This window comes from Rhamphochromis sp. 'chilingali' (assembly GCF_963969265.1).
Source record: "Rhamphochromis sp. 'chilingali' genome assembly, chromosome: 13".
In the NCBI taxonomy this organism is placed as follows: domain Eukaryota; kingdom Metazoa; phylum Chordata; class Actinopteri; order Cichliformes; family Cichlidae; genus Rhamphochromis; species Rhamphochromis sp. 'chilingali'.
The window spans coordinates 28,703,628-28,715,926 of record NC_137940.1 but is presented as its reverse complement, the minus strand read 5'-3'; the positions used below and the strand labels follow the sequence as shown (position 1 = coordinate 28,715,926).

At 40.2% G+C, this 12,299-nt stretch overlaps 1 protein-coding gene across 1 annotated transcript; it reads left to right on the top strand.

The window, feature by feature from the left end:
• Positions 1 to 16: 16 nt before the first annotated feature.
• LOC308409281 (protein phosphatase Slingshot homolog 3) lies at positions 17 to 11,928 on the top strand. Its single transcript, XM_080901903.1, has 17 exons — positions 17 to 411; positions 1,711 to 1,868; positions 3,257 to 3,294; positions 3,405 to 3,591; positions 5,410 to 5,525; positions 5,662 to 5,730; positions 6,573 to 6,638; positions 6,789 to 6,971; positions 7,304 to 7,397; positions 7,515 to 7,643; positions 7,872 to 7,918; positions 8,062 to 8,208; positions 9,563 to 9,763; positions 9,850 to 10,069; positions 10,172 to 10,258; positions 10,351 to 10,446; positions 11,409 to 11,928. The coding sequence occupies exons 2-17, from the start codon at positions 1,821 to 1,823 to the stop codon at positions 11,553 to 11,555; spliced, it is 1,875 nt and encodes a 624-aa protein (XP_080758029.1). The 5' UTR covers positions 17 to 411; positions 1,711 to 1,820; the 3' UTR covers positions 11,556 to 11,928.
• Positions 11,929 to 12,299: the final 371 nt, after the last annotated feature.

Below are 12,299 nucleotides of genomic sequence, written 5' to 3'. Positions count from 1 at the left end.
AAATGCACTTACCGCGTGCAAACCGTTTGACTTAATATTTCCTCTTTTGCTGCTTCATATTTATTTGATTCTGCAGCAGCACAGCAAAAGCAAAACGTGCAAAATCTTTCAGCCTACTGCTCCAGAGACTCGTGGACTAGACATGAACTAGACGCATAATTTTCTTCACGCGCCTGAACAATTTGCTTGCGTAAGACGTCACCGTCTCCTCCTGCTCCGCGCGACGCTGCTCTTCGCTCGCTGGTTTAAAAAAAAAAAAAAACTCTCCAGAGGAGTAGCCTCTGCGCTCTGTAAATGGTCAAGTCCTCACCCCCAGAAAGCAACAGAGGGCGGAATAAGGAGCTCTCGGTACGGAAGGAAAACAAGCAGGCTCCGAAGCAGGAAATTAGAGTGAGGACCCAGCTTGGAGAGGTAAGAAAAAGCCCTTCTTGAGGCTTTAGAGGTTATCTGTTGAATGCCAAGACTGGCTGTAAGAGGCTACATATTACTGCTAGCTTGTTTGTGATCACTGCAAAAGGAGCTACTCTTTGCGTCGAGCCCGTCTGTCAGTATTACAACCATGTAGTTACGATAACTCACTCGATAACAGCTCCAGGAAAGAAATAACTTTATTGTCCGCATGCACCGAGCTGAAGCCGTATCGCATATTTGCTGTCATATTACGAAGGCGTTACCGCGGTGTTCATGTGTCAATAATAGAGCCAAGGTAGCGGCAAGAGGCTCTCTCTCTCTCTCTCTTTTTTTTCTAGTAGTTTAACTTCAATATGCTTTTAACTTCAACACCATTTACGCTGAACGCGTCTGAACCTGCAAACCACGGAGAACCAGCAGTTATCTAAATTTCTGTTTAATCTTTATTGGCCGATATATTTTTTTTTTACCCCAGCCACATCCTTATATAGACTGCATGTTTCAGCACAAAACTAACGAGCATGACGCTCAGTTATCGGTTTATCTGTTTTAATATAATGCCATTTGCAGTGTTGTTTTTGTGGCTGCTTCTAATCGTGTTCGTGTTGTTATGTACACAATAGGGGGTTTTGCAGCGCTAAAGTCATGCCGTTTGATTTCTGTGGGAGGAATGGTGGTAATTGATCCATTGTTATTAAAAGTTACAATCTATAAAATATGACTTTTTTTATATATAGAATAATTAGATGAGCATGCTGTTTTTAGATATTGCTGAAAGTTCTTGGTACTTTAAGTCAATTATGGTAAGATGTTGTAAATATAGCCATGGTTTGCCATTAGTGGTGTAATCCGTACAGAAATATGACAGCACGTGGATGCTCGTGGATGCTCTACATATATATATATATATATATATACACACACACACATATATATATATATATATATATATATATATATACACACACATATATATATATATATATATATATATATATATATATATATATATATATATATATACATACACACATATATATACACACACACACACACACACATATATATATATATATATATATATATATATATATATATATATATATATATATATATATATATATATATATATATATATATATATATGGATATTGTATTTCCTCATATTGCACAACTACGCTTTACCTGGATTTGTGAAAATGGTTCAGCAGCAATTTTTCCTGACTTCCTAAAACCACACTGATACCAAGCTTATTTATTGAATGAAACTGCATTCCAAACATCCATGTTTCATTTCAGAAAATAATACTAGTACTGACCCCACCCACGGCACAGTTTTGGCTGAGGAACCAGCAGAGCCTGTCTAGGTCTGCAAGAAACAGCAGGTTAAGTGCAGACGGACCTGCACAATGGCTCTGTTGACCCTGCATAGGATCCCATCCATTTCCACCACGCCAGTGAGTTCAGTTATCTCCCCGTTTTGCTGTACACAAACATTTTGCATCGTGTCAGCAGATATTATGTTGTTTACTTTTCTTTTATAAAGAATGATTCAGAACGTTGACTACAAGCCATTCATGCCAGCCCCTGAAAAGGTCTGCGTGAACTGCAGCCGCTCCTGAATGTGTCCCTTTGTGGATATCATCACTACATTTGCCTGAATGATAACAAGGCAGATTTGTTTTTCACTTGTAGACAGGGATGCGATCGCACTGATAGGCTTACATGGTAGAAATACCACAGATATAACTCTTGTTAAAGCATTGTCAGATAGTGATTAAATCACTTGCATATGAAGGCCCACTGCATCAATACTCTATCATCTGCTTCTGTCACTCACATCTCCTCTTCTCTCATTCTCCTGCTGTATCATAAATTTTTTTTTCAGCATTATGTCAAAGGCCTGGCTTTCCCCTCTGGTCTCTATCATTGCAAATTAAACCATAAATAACTTTACTGTGCTTCCAAGTCTCATTTTTTGCATATTTATGTCACAGAATCTAAACGCTCTGCTATCTTAACTTGTGTTTTCTCCTTTTTTTTTTTTCCTTCTTCAAACCCTCATCGTTCCGCTCCTGGCTCCTGCCCACTTCTCCTCTTCTGTTTCTTTTTTTTCTTTCTCTTTTTCTTGACTCTGTCTGGACTTGTCAGTTGCGTAACAGGTAATGTTACTGTCTCAAGTTTCTTTCTCTGTAAACCCTTGTTACTACTGCTACTTCTCTTGTTTCTTTCCCCCCCTTCCCTCTTTACGCATTGCATTTCTCTTTCATTTACTGTTATTTTTTTTCTGTTATTTCATTGTTTACCTACTTAATGTTACTCCACCTCCCCTATGCCACTTAGCTCTTTGTGTCTGTCTCTTCACTGCTGCACCTTATCTGTATTGTACCACATTTCACCCGAGGAACTTTTTTCTCCCCACTGTTCTGTGGCCAAATTTTAGACAGGAAAGACATCACACTCAAACATGTACATACATGTGTACATACAGTGCTTCTAGTGTTTCCAGGATATTTGTTGGCTTCTTTCAGGACCGTTGTCTTTATTAAGTTGGAATGAATTAATTCTGAGAGCATTAGAAACACTGTGTAACAGGTTTTTCATTTTAAGTAGCATTTGAATCTCCAGCATCTTCTCTGACCCTCTTTTGGGAGCTAGATATTTTCACTTTATTGTAGTTGCCAACAGCCTGCCTAACAAAATCATTACAGGCTTTGTAAATGTAATTATAGGTAAATCAAAGTTAACGTGGTGAACTGCACACATACAAACCAACCAGACTTTTTTTTTTGTTCATGATTCCTGATGATGAAGATTTATTTTTTAAATGTATTTATTTTCTAAGGATGAAGGCCTCCAAAGAAGAGGAAGACTTCAGAAAAGGTAGCTGTAACCCACATGACATTTAAATAGTTCTAAACTGCATACCTAGGAAAGACAATAACCAGTTACTTGATGGCTGCAGCAGTAACCTCCTCTCTGTAACTCTGTAGAGAGAGCTTTGCCCTCGTTAAAGGGGCAGTCCTCCTGCTGGAAGATGGCAAGAGCGGGAGCCTTCATCAGGAGATGTCTCGCACCCCGACTTCTCCTGTCAAGCAAAGCAGCGGCGCACCAGACATGCGCCACACACATCTCCGTGCAATGATTGAACACCTCAGACCAGAAGATACAGTGAAGCTGGTGAGGACTCGTGTCTTTACAGATCATATCAGCAAAATCAGAAAAATGTCACTGAAACAATTTATTTTTGTCTTTGATCAACAAGTAAACTTATACGATTGTATCACTGGCAAAGGCCGTAACTCCAAAATGTTGAGTTTTGGTAAATATTATGGCTTATGATGTTAAGACAACCTAAAGGTGAGTGTTGTTGCACATATTGATTTTTTCAAAGGGTAGGTGACTAAAGGGAAAATTTCAGTGACTCACTACAAGTCACAAACCTTTAGAGACAGTGAGTTACCAGCTTTTTGGTCCTCAGTATCACTAGCATCAAGCTAACTTGCGTAAATATTATTCTTGTAATATTTCTATAGTATGGTATAGGAAAATTTGTGGCTATGTACAGAGCTATTATTTGGTGTTAATGACAGCATTCACAAAGAAAGGCACAATACTCCCATTTAATTTTCTGTATAGTAGCCAAAAAACTACCTGCCTTAATCTCAAACTGGCTTAATAAGGCATCACACAGACTTTGTACTATGAAATTAGCAGCACATAAAGCTCCTCCTGGATAAGATCCCGAAAATATCCAGTCACCAGTGCATGTGTGAAACTGCCTGGTAGGAAGCATCAGTAAAATATCACGTGTGATGGGTGGGCAATTTAATCTTGAAAGTATATCGCAATATTCCAAGCAAATTTGCGACAAGAACATTGTTGAGGATGTATGGAGAAAAATACGGAACAACATTTTATTGATGCTTGCAGGCAGCTGGAGTTTTAAGAGTAATTAAATGAAAGGCATTTTCAAACTTTGTTTTCCAATGAGCTACTGTCTTTCCAAATTTGAATTGTGAAACAATGTACCAGCAGCAGCATTATAACACAGAATAGGGGCAAAGTCAGGTAGTGTTTGTCCTAAAAAAATTTTTAGTTAAAGTATAAGATAATTGTTTTATTCTTTGGGTTAATAACAGCTGAAGTAACTTAACCTTGCAACTCTTCAGGGGGAGCATGATATTGTCACATAAGAAAACTAAAAAATGTTTTCCATTTGGGTTGTTGTCTCTTGGGTTGAGCTTTTCAGCAAGTTGCTTATAGCCCTCCTTTTCCATTTGGATTGGTATCATCGCTTTGACCAAACAATATATATTAGTAATTTCCATCCACTGTTTCTGCTTCCTGTCATATGAAGCTTGCTTCAGCATTGTTGATGTAAGACATTTGTTTACTTTTGTGTTGCACATCACTAGCTGCTTCACTTTTATAGCCAGGTTGCATTTTTGCCCTAAAGTGGTGAAAAACTTTTGTTCTGTCCACCTTCAGTGGGAACAATTTACTTGCATATTTTGCCAGGGACACGTGGCTCTTGCCCTCAGACGTGCCCGGGCTTGTCTTATTCTTGCTCTAGGGAATGTAAATGCATGGTGTTGCTATAGCAATGAAATGGTGATATGATATTTTTATGTCACATCAAAATTTCATTCAATTCAATTTTATTTATAAAGCACCAAGTCACAAACTGTACTTGTAGCTTTTCTCGTTTCAGCTTGTTTCAGCAAAACTATAGGTAGAGGCCTTTAACCAGACAGGAGCCAGCCATGATCTCTGTAAAGACAACATTTACTTCCCTGATTTGAGTTTTCCTTTAAGGCCAAAGAAAATAAACTACGCAGGATATTTTACACCACTTGCAAATACCCAACCTTATTTGGCAACTTTAGACTTAAAAAGAAAACCATGATTTTTTTTTTTTTTTTTGCATGTAAAACACAGTGCTCACAAGTTGTGTGTTTCCCTGTCATCCCTCCCTCTGTGTATCTTTTCATGCAGGCGGTGCAGTTAGATTCTGTTAGCTCAGTAAGAGTCAGGTATCTGATCGTGGTTTCCACACTGGCCAACAAACATGAGAGCATCCTGCTGGGCATGGATTTCCCCAACTCAGACAGGTGTGTGTAACCAAGACGAAGGTGTACAGTTGCACAAGATACGATTTCTGTTCTGTTAATAATTCCTGGTTAAGGTTTAACAAGTACAATTTCCTCCTTTGTCTTGTGTGTATGTGTCCTCCCCTTCTGTTTCTAGTGATCATTGCACCATCGGTCTGGTACTGCCAATATGGAGCAATACACAAGTTTATCTGGACGGAGATGGGTAAGAAGCATGTTTTTAAAGAAGGATTAAGGATTATATTCAGTGTGAAAGCAAGCGTGAGGAAGTGATTGGTAGGCTGCTGCACAGACGGTGCAGCCTGATTTCTGGGATTTTGGCCAGAGATAATATGAATGAGTAATGTCCTTATTTTTGGAGTTGAATCATTCTCTGTGAACTACAACAGCTCCTGTCACTCAGTCACATCATTGCATAAGCATGGAGGTCATGTGTTTTTAATAATGAAATGAAAGTAAAGTATGGTTAGTTTCTTTATGCGACTGTGTATTGAAAGGTTAGTGAGTTTAGCTGATTTAAAGTCTTAATAAATTTATTCTTTGACTGCATTGTAGTGCGTGAAGAACATCAAATGTCCATTCCAGCACATTTAGTGTGTCTTCAAATAGCCGGCTATGTCTTGATTAAAACAGTTTGGGCTGCTGATGCTCAAAAAAGGATAGAAGAGCTGATCTCTCAGTAAACTGAGAGGTGTCGGGTTTAAAAAAAGTTGGGCTAACATGATGGAGTGCTTAATCTGCTGTGTTTTAAATGCGCGTGCATGCTTTAGTGTCATCCAAGTGTGTTTGCCATGTCACACCAGTATGTTCCCCCTCATCAGGCTGGATCACACCTCCAACTGTGCTAATCAATCACTGTCCTCGCGTTTTCATTCCACAAGAACAAGAACTAATTCTAATCACACTGAATTATTTCTCTCTTGTGTGTCAGACTGTGATGTAGTACAATGATGCTTCTTAACACTGTTACTGTCTTATTTCTCGTTCTTCTCTTTCTCGTCGTCAGGCTTAATAATGAGCGTTCACATTTCTGTGTGTTTCCTGTAGTGGCTTTAGCGTGAGCTCAGCAAAAGAGACCAGAATCTTTAAACCGGTTTCCATGCAGACCATGTGGTGAGTGATGCTTATATCCCCACTGTGGCAGCGTCCAGCTGCTCACTTTGCATATCAATAGCTTTCATTTGCTCTAAATTTCAAGATAAGTCGTTAATACACATAGTGATGTTCTGTTTGCTTTTCCTCTCCCCTCTCTCCTCTTGTAAGGTCAGTGCTGCAGGTGTTGCATGGCTGCTGTGAGCGTGCAATCAAGGCAGCTTTGATCCCAGGCTCTGGGCTGGAATGGGCTCGGCACTACCACCGGCACATCGAGTCCGATCGCAACTGCCTCAATGAGTGGGAGGTCATGAATGACCTGGAGTCGATCCGTAAGGACAGCGATGGACAGAGGTATGCTTTTATTTGTAGTAGCCAAGGGAGTTGATGTGATAGAAAAAAATAATGTACGTTAAGATAATTTACTAAAGTATCATTTTAAGTTATTGGTCCCGGAGTTGGAAAATTCACAATCCACCACACATAAACGTTGTGTGCTTAAAATCCCATGTTTTAAAAAAGGAACAGCTGTAGCATCAAGTGGAAAATACCTCAAAAATACTAATTAAACATGGCACTTTCAATGCTTAATGTTGCTATTAATGTAGTAATAATGAGAAACTGTTCTTATTGCTTGTGCCTCCCTGCCAGTTGGTACTAAAATTTCCCTTTTGTTCTCTGGGAAGTTCGGCAGAGAGAGTTTCCAGTGAGATCCTGATCAAAGAACACCTGAGAGACATCATGAGGACTGAAGACCTGGACAACCTCACATCCAAAATGGTGAGAAGTGTGGGAAGCTAGAGACAGGAAGTTGGTTTTAGAAAAAAAAAAAGTCAAATTATTAGAGCATAACTGAGGTGAAAAAATGTGACAAAATGCATTCATTCTCTGCTGTAGGTGCACGCTACCCTGGAGACCAGGATAGGCTTTGACATGAGACCCTACAAGGAGTACATCGACAATGAGATCCTGGTCACCATGGCTCAGATGGACAAGCCCTCTAAAATATTTGACTATCTATACCTGGTGAGTCATTGTTAAAGGTCAGATAGAGTTAAAAGACATATTATGTACAGCCACTTTTGTTTGGTCAAAAAAATTGACATGGCTTTTAGTGCCAGGATGTTGTCATGTGACTGTAACTTCCCCTTTCAGATCTGTGTTGACAGCGATAGGGAAGATGGCTCTGTCAGCCCTTTCCTTTTCATCTTCTCTGACCGTTCTTTAACCTTTTTTGTTTTTATTTGGTTTCAGGGCTCCGAGTGGAACGCAGCTAACTTTGAGGAGCTGCAGAAAAACAAGTTAGTAGTTGAACCTGTAACACTTTCTGCAGCTCTGTGTGTTGTGGTCTGTCTCTGTATCCCATTAACTCACTATAAGGGTAATATTTAACTATGCACTATGTTTTGCTCTGGCTCTGAGTGTGTCTCTGCACGTTTTTCAGCGTGGGCTACATTCTGAATGTGACGAGGGAGATTGACAACTTTTTCCCAGAGTCCTTCAATTACATGAACATCAGAGTGTACGATGTGGAAGCCACAGACTTGCTGTCCCATTGGCCAGCTACATTTAACTTCATCAACACTGCAAGGTACCAGAGGCTTTTTAAATCGAGACTTGTAAAAAGGGTTGTAATTGTTCCAGTGGGACAGAAGCTCGGTTAGGGGCTGAAATGTGTGAATCTAAATATCCATAGAGGTCTGTCTATGACATACTGTAAATAAGAGGGAGACAGGTGGAAAGGTGAAGAAGAAAGGAGTGGAGATAATAAAGGTAGATGATTTAAATGCACAAGAGAGTGCAGACAGGGTTTCGTGGGTGGGGATGAGTGTCAGGGGTTATTTGTGAAGAAGGATAGCAGCAAGAGTGAAGGGGAAGGTTTGCAAGATGGTTGTGAGACCTGACAGTGACAGTGACAAAAAGACAGAAGGCTGAGGTGGAGGTGGCAGAGCTGAAGATGCTCTGGGTACACTATGTTCCCATGGTCTGCAACAAGACTGTACAAGTCTTCACAGTCTGACATGTTATAAATTCAGAAATGTTCTTCTGCATACCTTAGTTTTAACAACTTATTATTTGAATTACTGTTGTCTTTCTGTCAGCTCTAAGCAATCCCCTCTGACACTGACAAAGCATTTTTATCCAGAGAACCACTGCTCAGCTGATATTTTGTCTTTCCAGACCATTCTCTGTAAATCCCAGAGATGCTTGTGTGGTGAAATCACCATTCTTCCATCCATCTTGCATTATCGAGGAGTTGGAACGGTGTACTTAATATAGTGGCCAGTGAGCGTAAAATATAAAATGTTAGAGAGATTTAGCAGCACTGGTGCACTATATGCGTTACTTTAATCCTTTATAGACGAAGTGCTTCCCCCTGTTTCCAGTCTTTATGATGAGCTATGCTTGCTTCATGCAGCTTCATATTTAATGGATACTGCTGAGAGTGTTGTCGGTCTCTGTGCCCACTTTTAACAGAAAATGAAAGGCTACGTTTCCTCAAATATTGAATTCCATCAAGATTGGAATAACCACCAATTTCGCAGTTCACACTGTGACTCGGTTTCCCATTTCAAGTCTAATCTGTGTGAATGATGTCTACAAACGACGACTGAGTTGTGAAACATCATGACAGGCAGTATTCACACAATGAAAATAGAAAAATACTGCTTCTGTGTTTTCAGTTTACAGTTTGGAGTCTTGAAACAAAACCTGTGAGAGAAGGCCAAGCTACCCTACAATTAAAGCTGCAAATCTTAAATTTGTTCAGCTCCTCAGCCAGTTTTAAAGCTGCCACATGTTCACAAACCAGAAGCGTTTTACTGCCGAGCATTATTTTGCATGTGTGTATACATCCCAGCAGTTCTCCCTTCACGACTTAATATTTGTTAAGTAAAATCCAAAATCACGGTGTGAGTTTACGTCTTCATCTTTGTGTATTACAGGAAGAGTGGTCAGGCGGTGTTGGTTCACTGCAAGATGGGCGTGTCCCGCTCTGCGTCTACAGTGATTGCCTACGCTATGAAGCAGCAGCACTGGACACTGGATGTGGCACTGACCTACGTCAGGGATCGCCGGTCCATCATCAAGCCCAATGAGGGCTTCATGAAGCAGCTCCAGACCTACAGCGGCATCCTCAGTGCAAGGTTAGGCCTAGTGCTCTTTTTTTCCTGTTCTCTGTAGTTTGGGAGCTCAGTTGAGGAATGTGCTCTGTGTGCATTTATCATTCCAGCCAGCAGCGCCATAGTGCTCTCTGGAAGCGAAAGTCGAGAGACCAAAGACAAAAATCAGTTCGAAACGAGGAAAGAGGGGAGGAAGAAAAGACAGCCGAAAGTGAAGAAGAAGAAGAAGATGAGGAGGAGGAAGAAGATGATGAGGACGATGACGGACTTGATGAGGATGATGGCGTAGATATTCCAGATGAAAAAAATGACTCAGGGGAAGACTGTGAGGTAATCAGATCCTGAGCAATCTATCACTTTTTAAAATCCGGATTTGTTTATTTTTTTACCTTTACAGCTTTAACTCCTTTATATCTTATCAACCTCATCTAGGTGTTTGAACAGCCTGCCCCAAAGTCTGACACTATCCAAGACCCTGTGCAGACAGGCCCTGTGATTACTGTAAATGAACCAGAAAAGGTGAGCAGACTGCCTGACCTACATTTGTCCTCATATGTTCACGCAGAGTGCATCAAAGGCTACTCATCTTTTTACTTCTCTTTAATCTCCAGGTCATGCCGAGTGTTAATCGTAGTGGCAGAATGAACCTCTACTCATTAATGCAGTCCATCAGCGAGATGGATGATGTGGATAAAGGATATGATCAGGTAAAAGAAGCAGAGTGCTGGTCTCTCTAGCCTCCTCTTTGTAGTTAAGCTGACAGTTTGGAAATGGCTAATTTAGATTGAGGACATGTAGCGAAGCCTGTTGTTTGAAATAGCTCGTGAATAAGGTTTTAACTATATGAGTCATGGTTCTTACCTCTCAGCTGTAAAAGGCTGATGGAGCATTGTCGTCACCGCAAGAATGAAGTGATGTAGGATTTTTTTATATTGTCATTACTACTAGGAGACTGAGGGGTAGCACTGGAGGCCGTTTTTATAGCAACTTTTTCTTCTTGTGATTATGTTAATATTTCTACAGACATACATATTGGAAAAAACACCCAAACTAGGTTTCATTTTTAATCAAAATCTTTAGTTTGACTCTATATAAGGACCTGTAAGGCCTTCCATCCCCCCTTTTTCACACCTTGTGTCCTGCCAGTAACTATACTACCAAAATAGTAGCTGATTTAGTCTTCTGTGTGAATCTTTCTAGAGATTATGATGTAATCCACTTCAGGGGTCAACATTATTTTTGGCAGCATTTATGGTTGTGTTGCTTTAGGTGCTAATCATCTCACAGTTACAGTTAAAAATATTTATCTGTCAAGTTTTTGTCTACTTTGTACATTTCCTTACATCAGTTCCAATAGTTTTGACATTTGTGAGTCCTTTCGTTGTTATTCCTTATCTTGAAGCGAGGACTGTTATGCCATCTCTGATAAATTAAAAAACTGTTGTGAATAAGTAGCCAGAAATAGAAGGTATTGACGGTACTGAAGCAGGATAATCACAGTAGTCGCCGGCTACAACGTGTAGTTAGATTTCGACCGAGGTTTACGTCAGGTAGTCACATAGCGTTCAGAGGCATTTGGGGTTGCGATGTATCTGTGGAGTAGATTTCTTGCTGAAGAATTAATCCCAATGTTATAACTTTGTACTTTCCTACTTTGTTCTTTTCAAAGATGCCTGGCAGTCCGAGGCGGTCACCAGGACAGCGGAGGCGTAGCTATGGGCGCCGGTGTCTCACTCACCAGAAAGCATGTGTGGATGTTTCACCTGAACCATCCAGCCGGCCGGGCGCGGGCCAAAGCAAGCCGCAAAGTGATTAAAAAGATGAACAAGCAGGGAGGTACAAGAGGAACTATAAACGAGGCACAGAGGAGAAAAGAAGGAACGTGTGCTCTGGGAACATGCCAAGGTTTTTATACAATGATCCTAAAGTCTTAATTTATATTTTGCAGGTCTTGGATTGCATATGTCACCTCATAAAAGCTATAGTAGATAGTTGATTTTTATAAGGGCCATGCTGCAGTATTGCTGTACCAGTGAAAGCCAGGATTTCTGAAATCATTGTGCATTATTGTATTATTATGTTTTATGTTTATGAAGGTATCCAAACATATATGAACCAGCATGTCCCTGCCGAGCTCCCTCAGTCCCTCTTCCGTTTTTTTAAGCTCTCCTTTCAACACTTCAGACGTATCTATGCAATAACTGTTTTAATTTCCTTATACGAGGCTGTATCCTGCCAGCCCAAAGCAGAAAGTGTTCATTTCCTCCTTCTCACAACACATACCGTGTGCAGATATGGAGGATTTCACTGTATCTAAGCTGTGCATTATGGATTATGTCATGGCTAGTTTTATGGCATACGCCAGTTTGCCAAACTGTATTCCTCTGTGCCGGTGTGCCAATATATTTAAAGGAAATGTCGGTTTGCTAGGAACCTTTCCCACCCATTTTATTTTCATCCATTATATTTTGGCTCCAGGGCTACATGAGTGCCTTCAACCTGAGAATGAAAAGTGATTCTGTAATGATGTTTTTAATGTTTTAGCTTAAGTACAAGGTGG

Excerpts from the sequence above, each read along its gene's own strand:
- LOC308409281 (XM_080901903.1), top strand. The coding sequence starts at position 1,821 with ATGGCTCTGTTGACCCTGCATAGGATCCCATCCATTTCCACCACGCCA. Across the intron at positions 1,869-3,256 it reads CATCCATTTCCACCACGCCA|GATGAAGGCCTCCAAAGAAG; the intron begins GTGAGTTCAGTT and ends TTATTTTCTAAG. Across the intron at positions 10,070-10,171 it reads ACTCAGGGGAAGACTGTGAG|GTGTTTGAACAGCCTGCCCC; the intron begins GTAATCAGATCC and ends AACCTCATCTAG.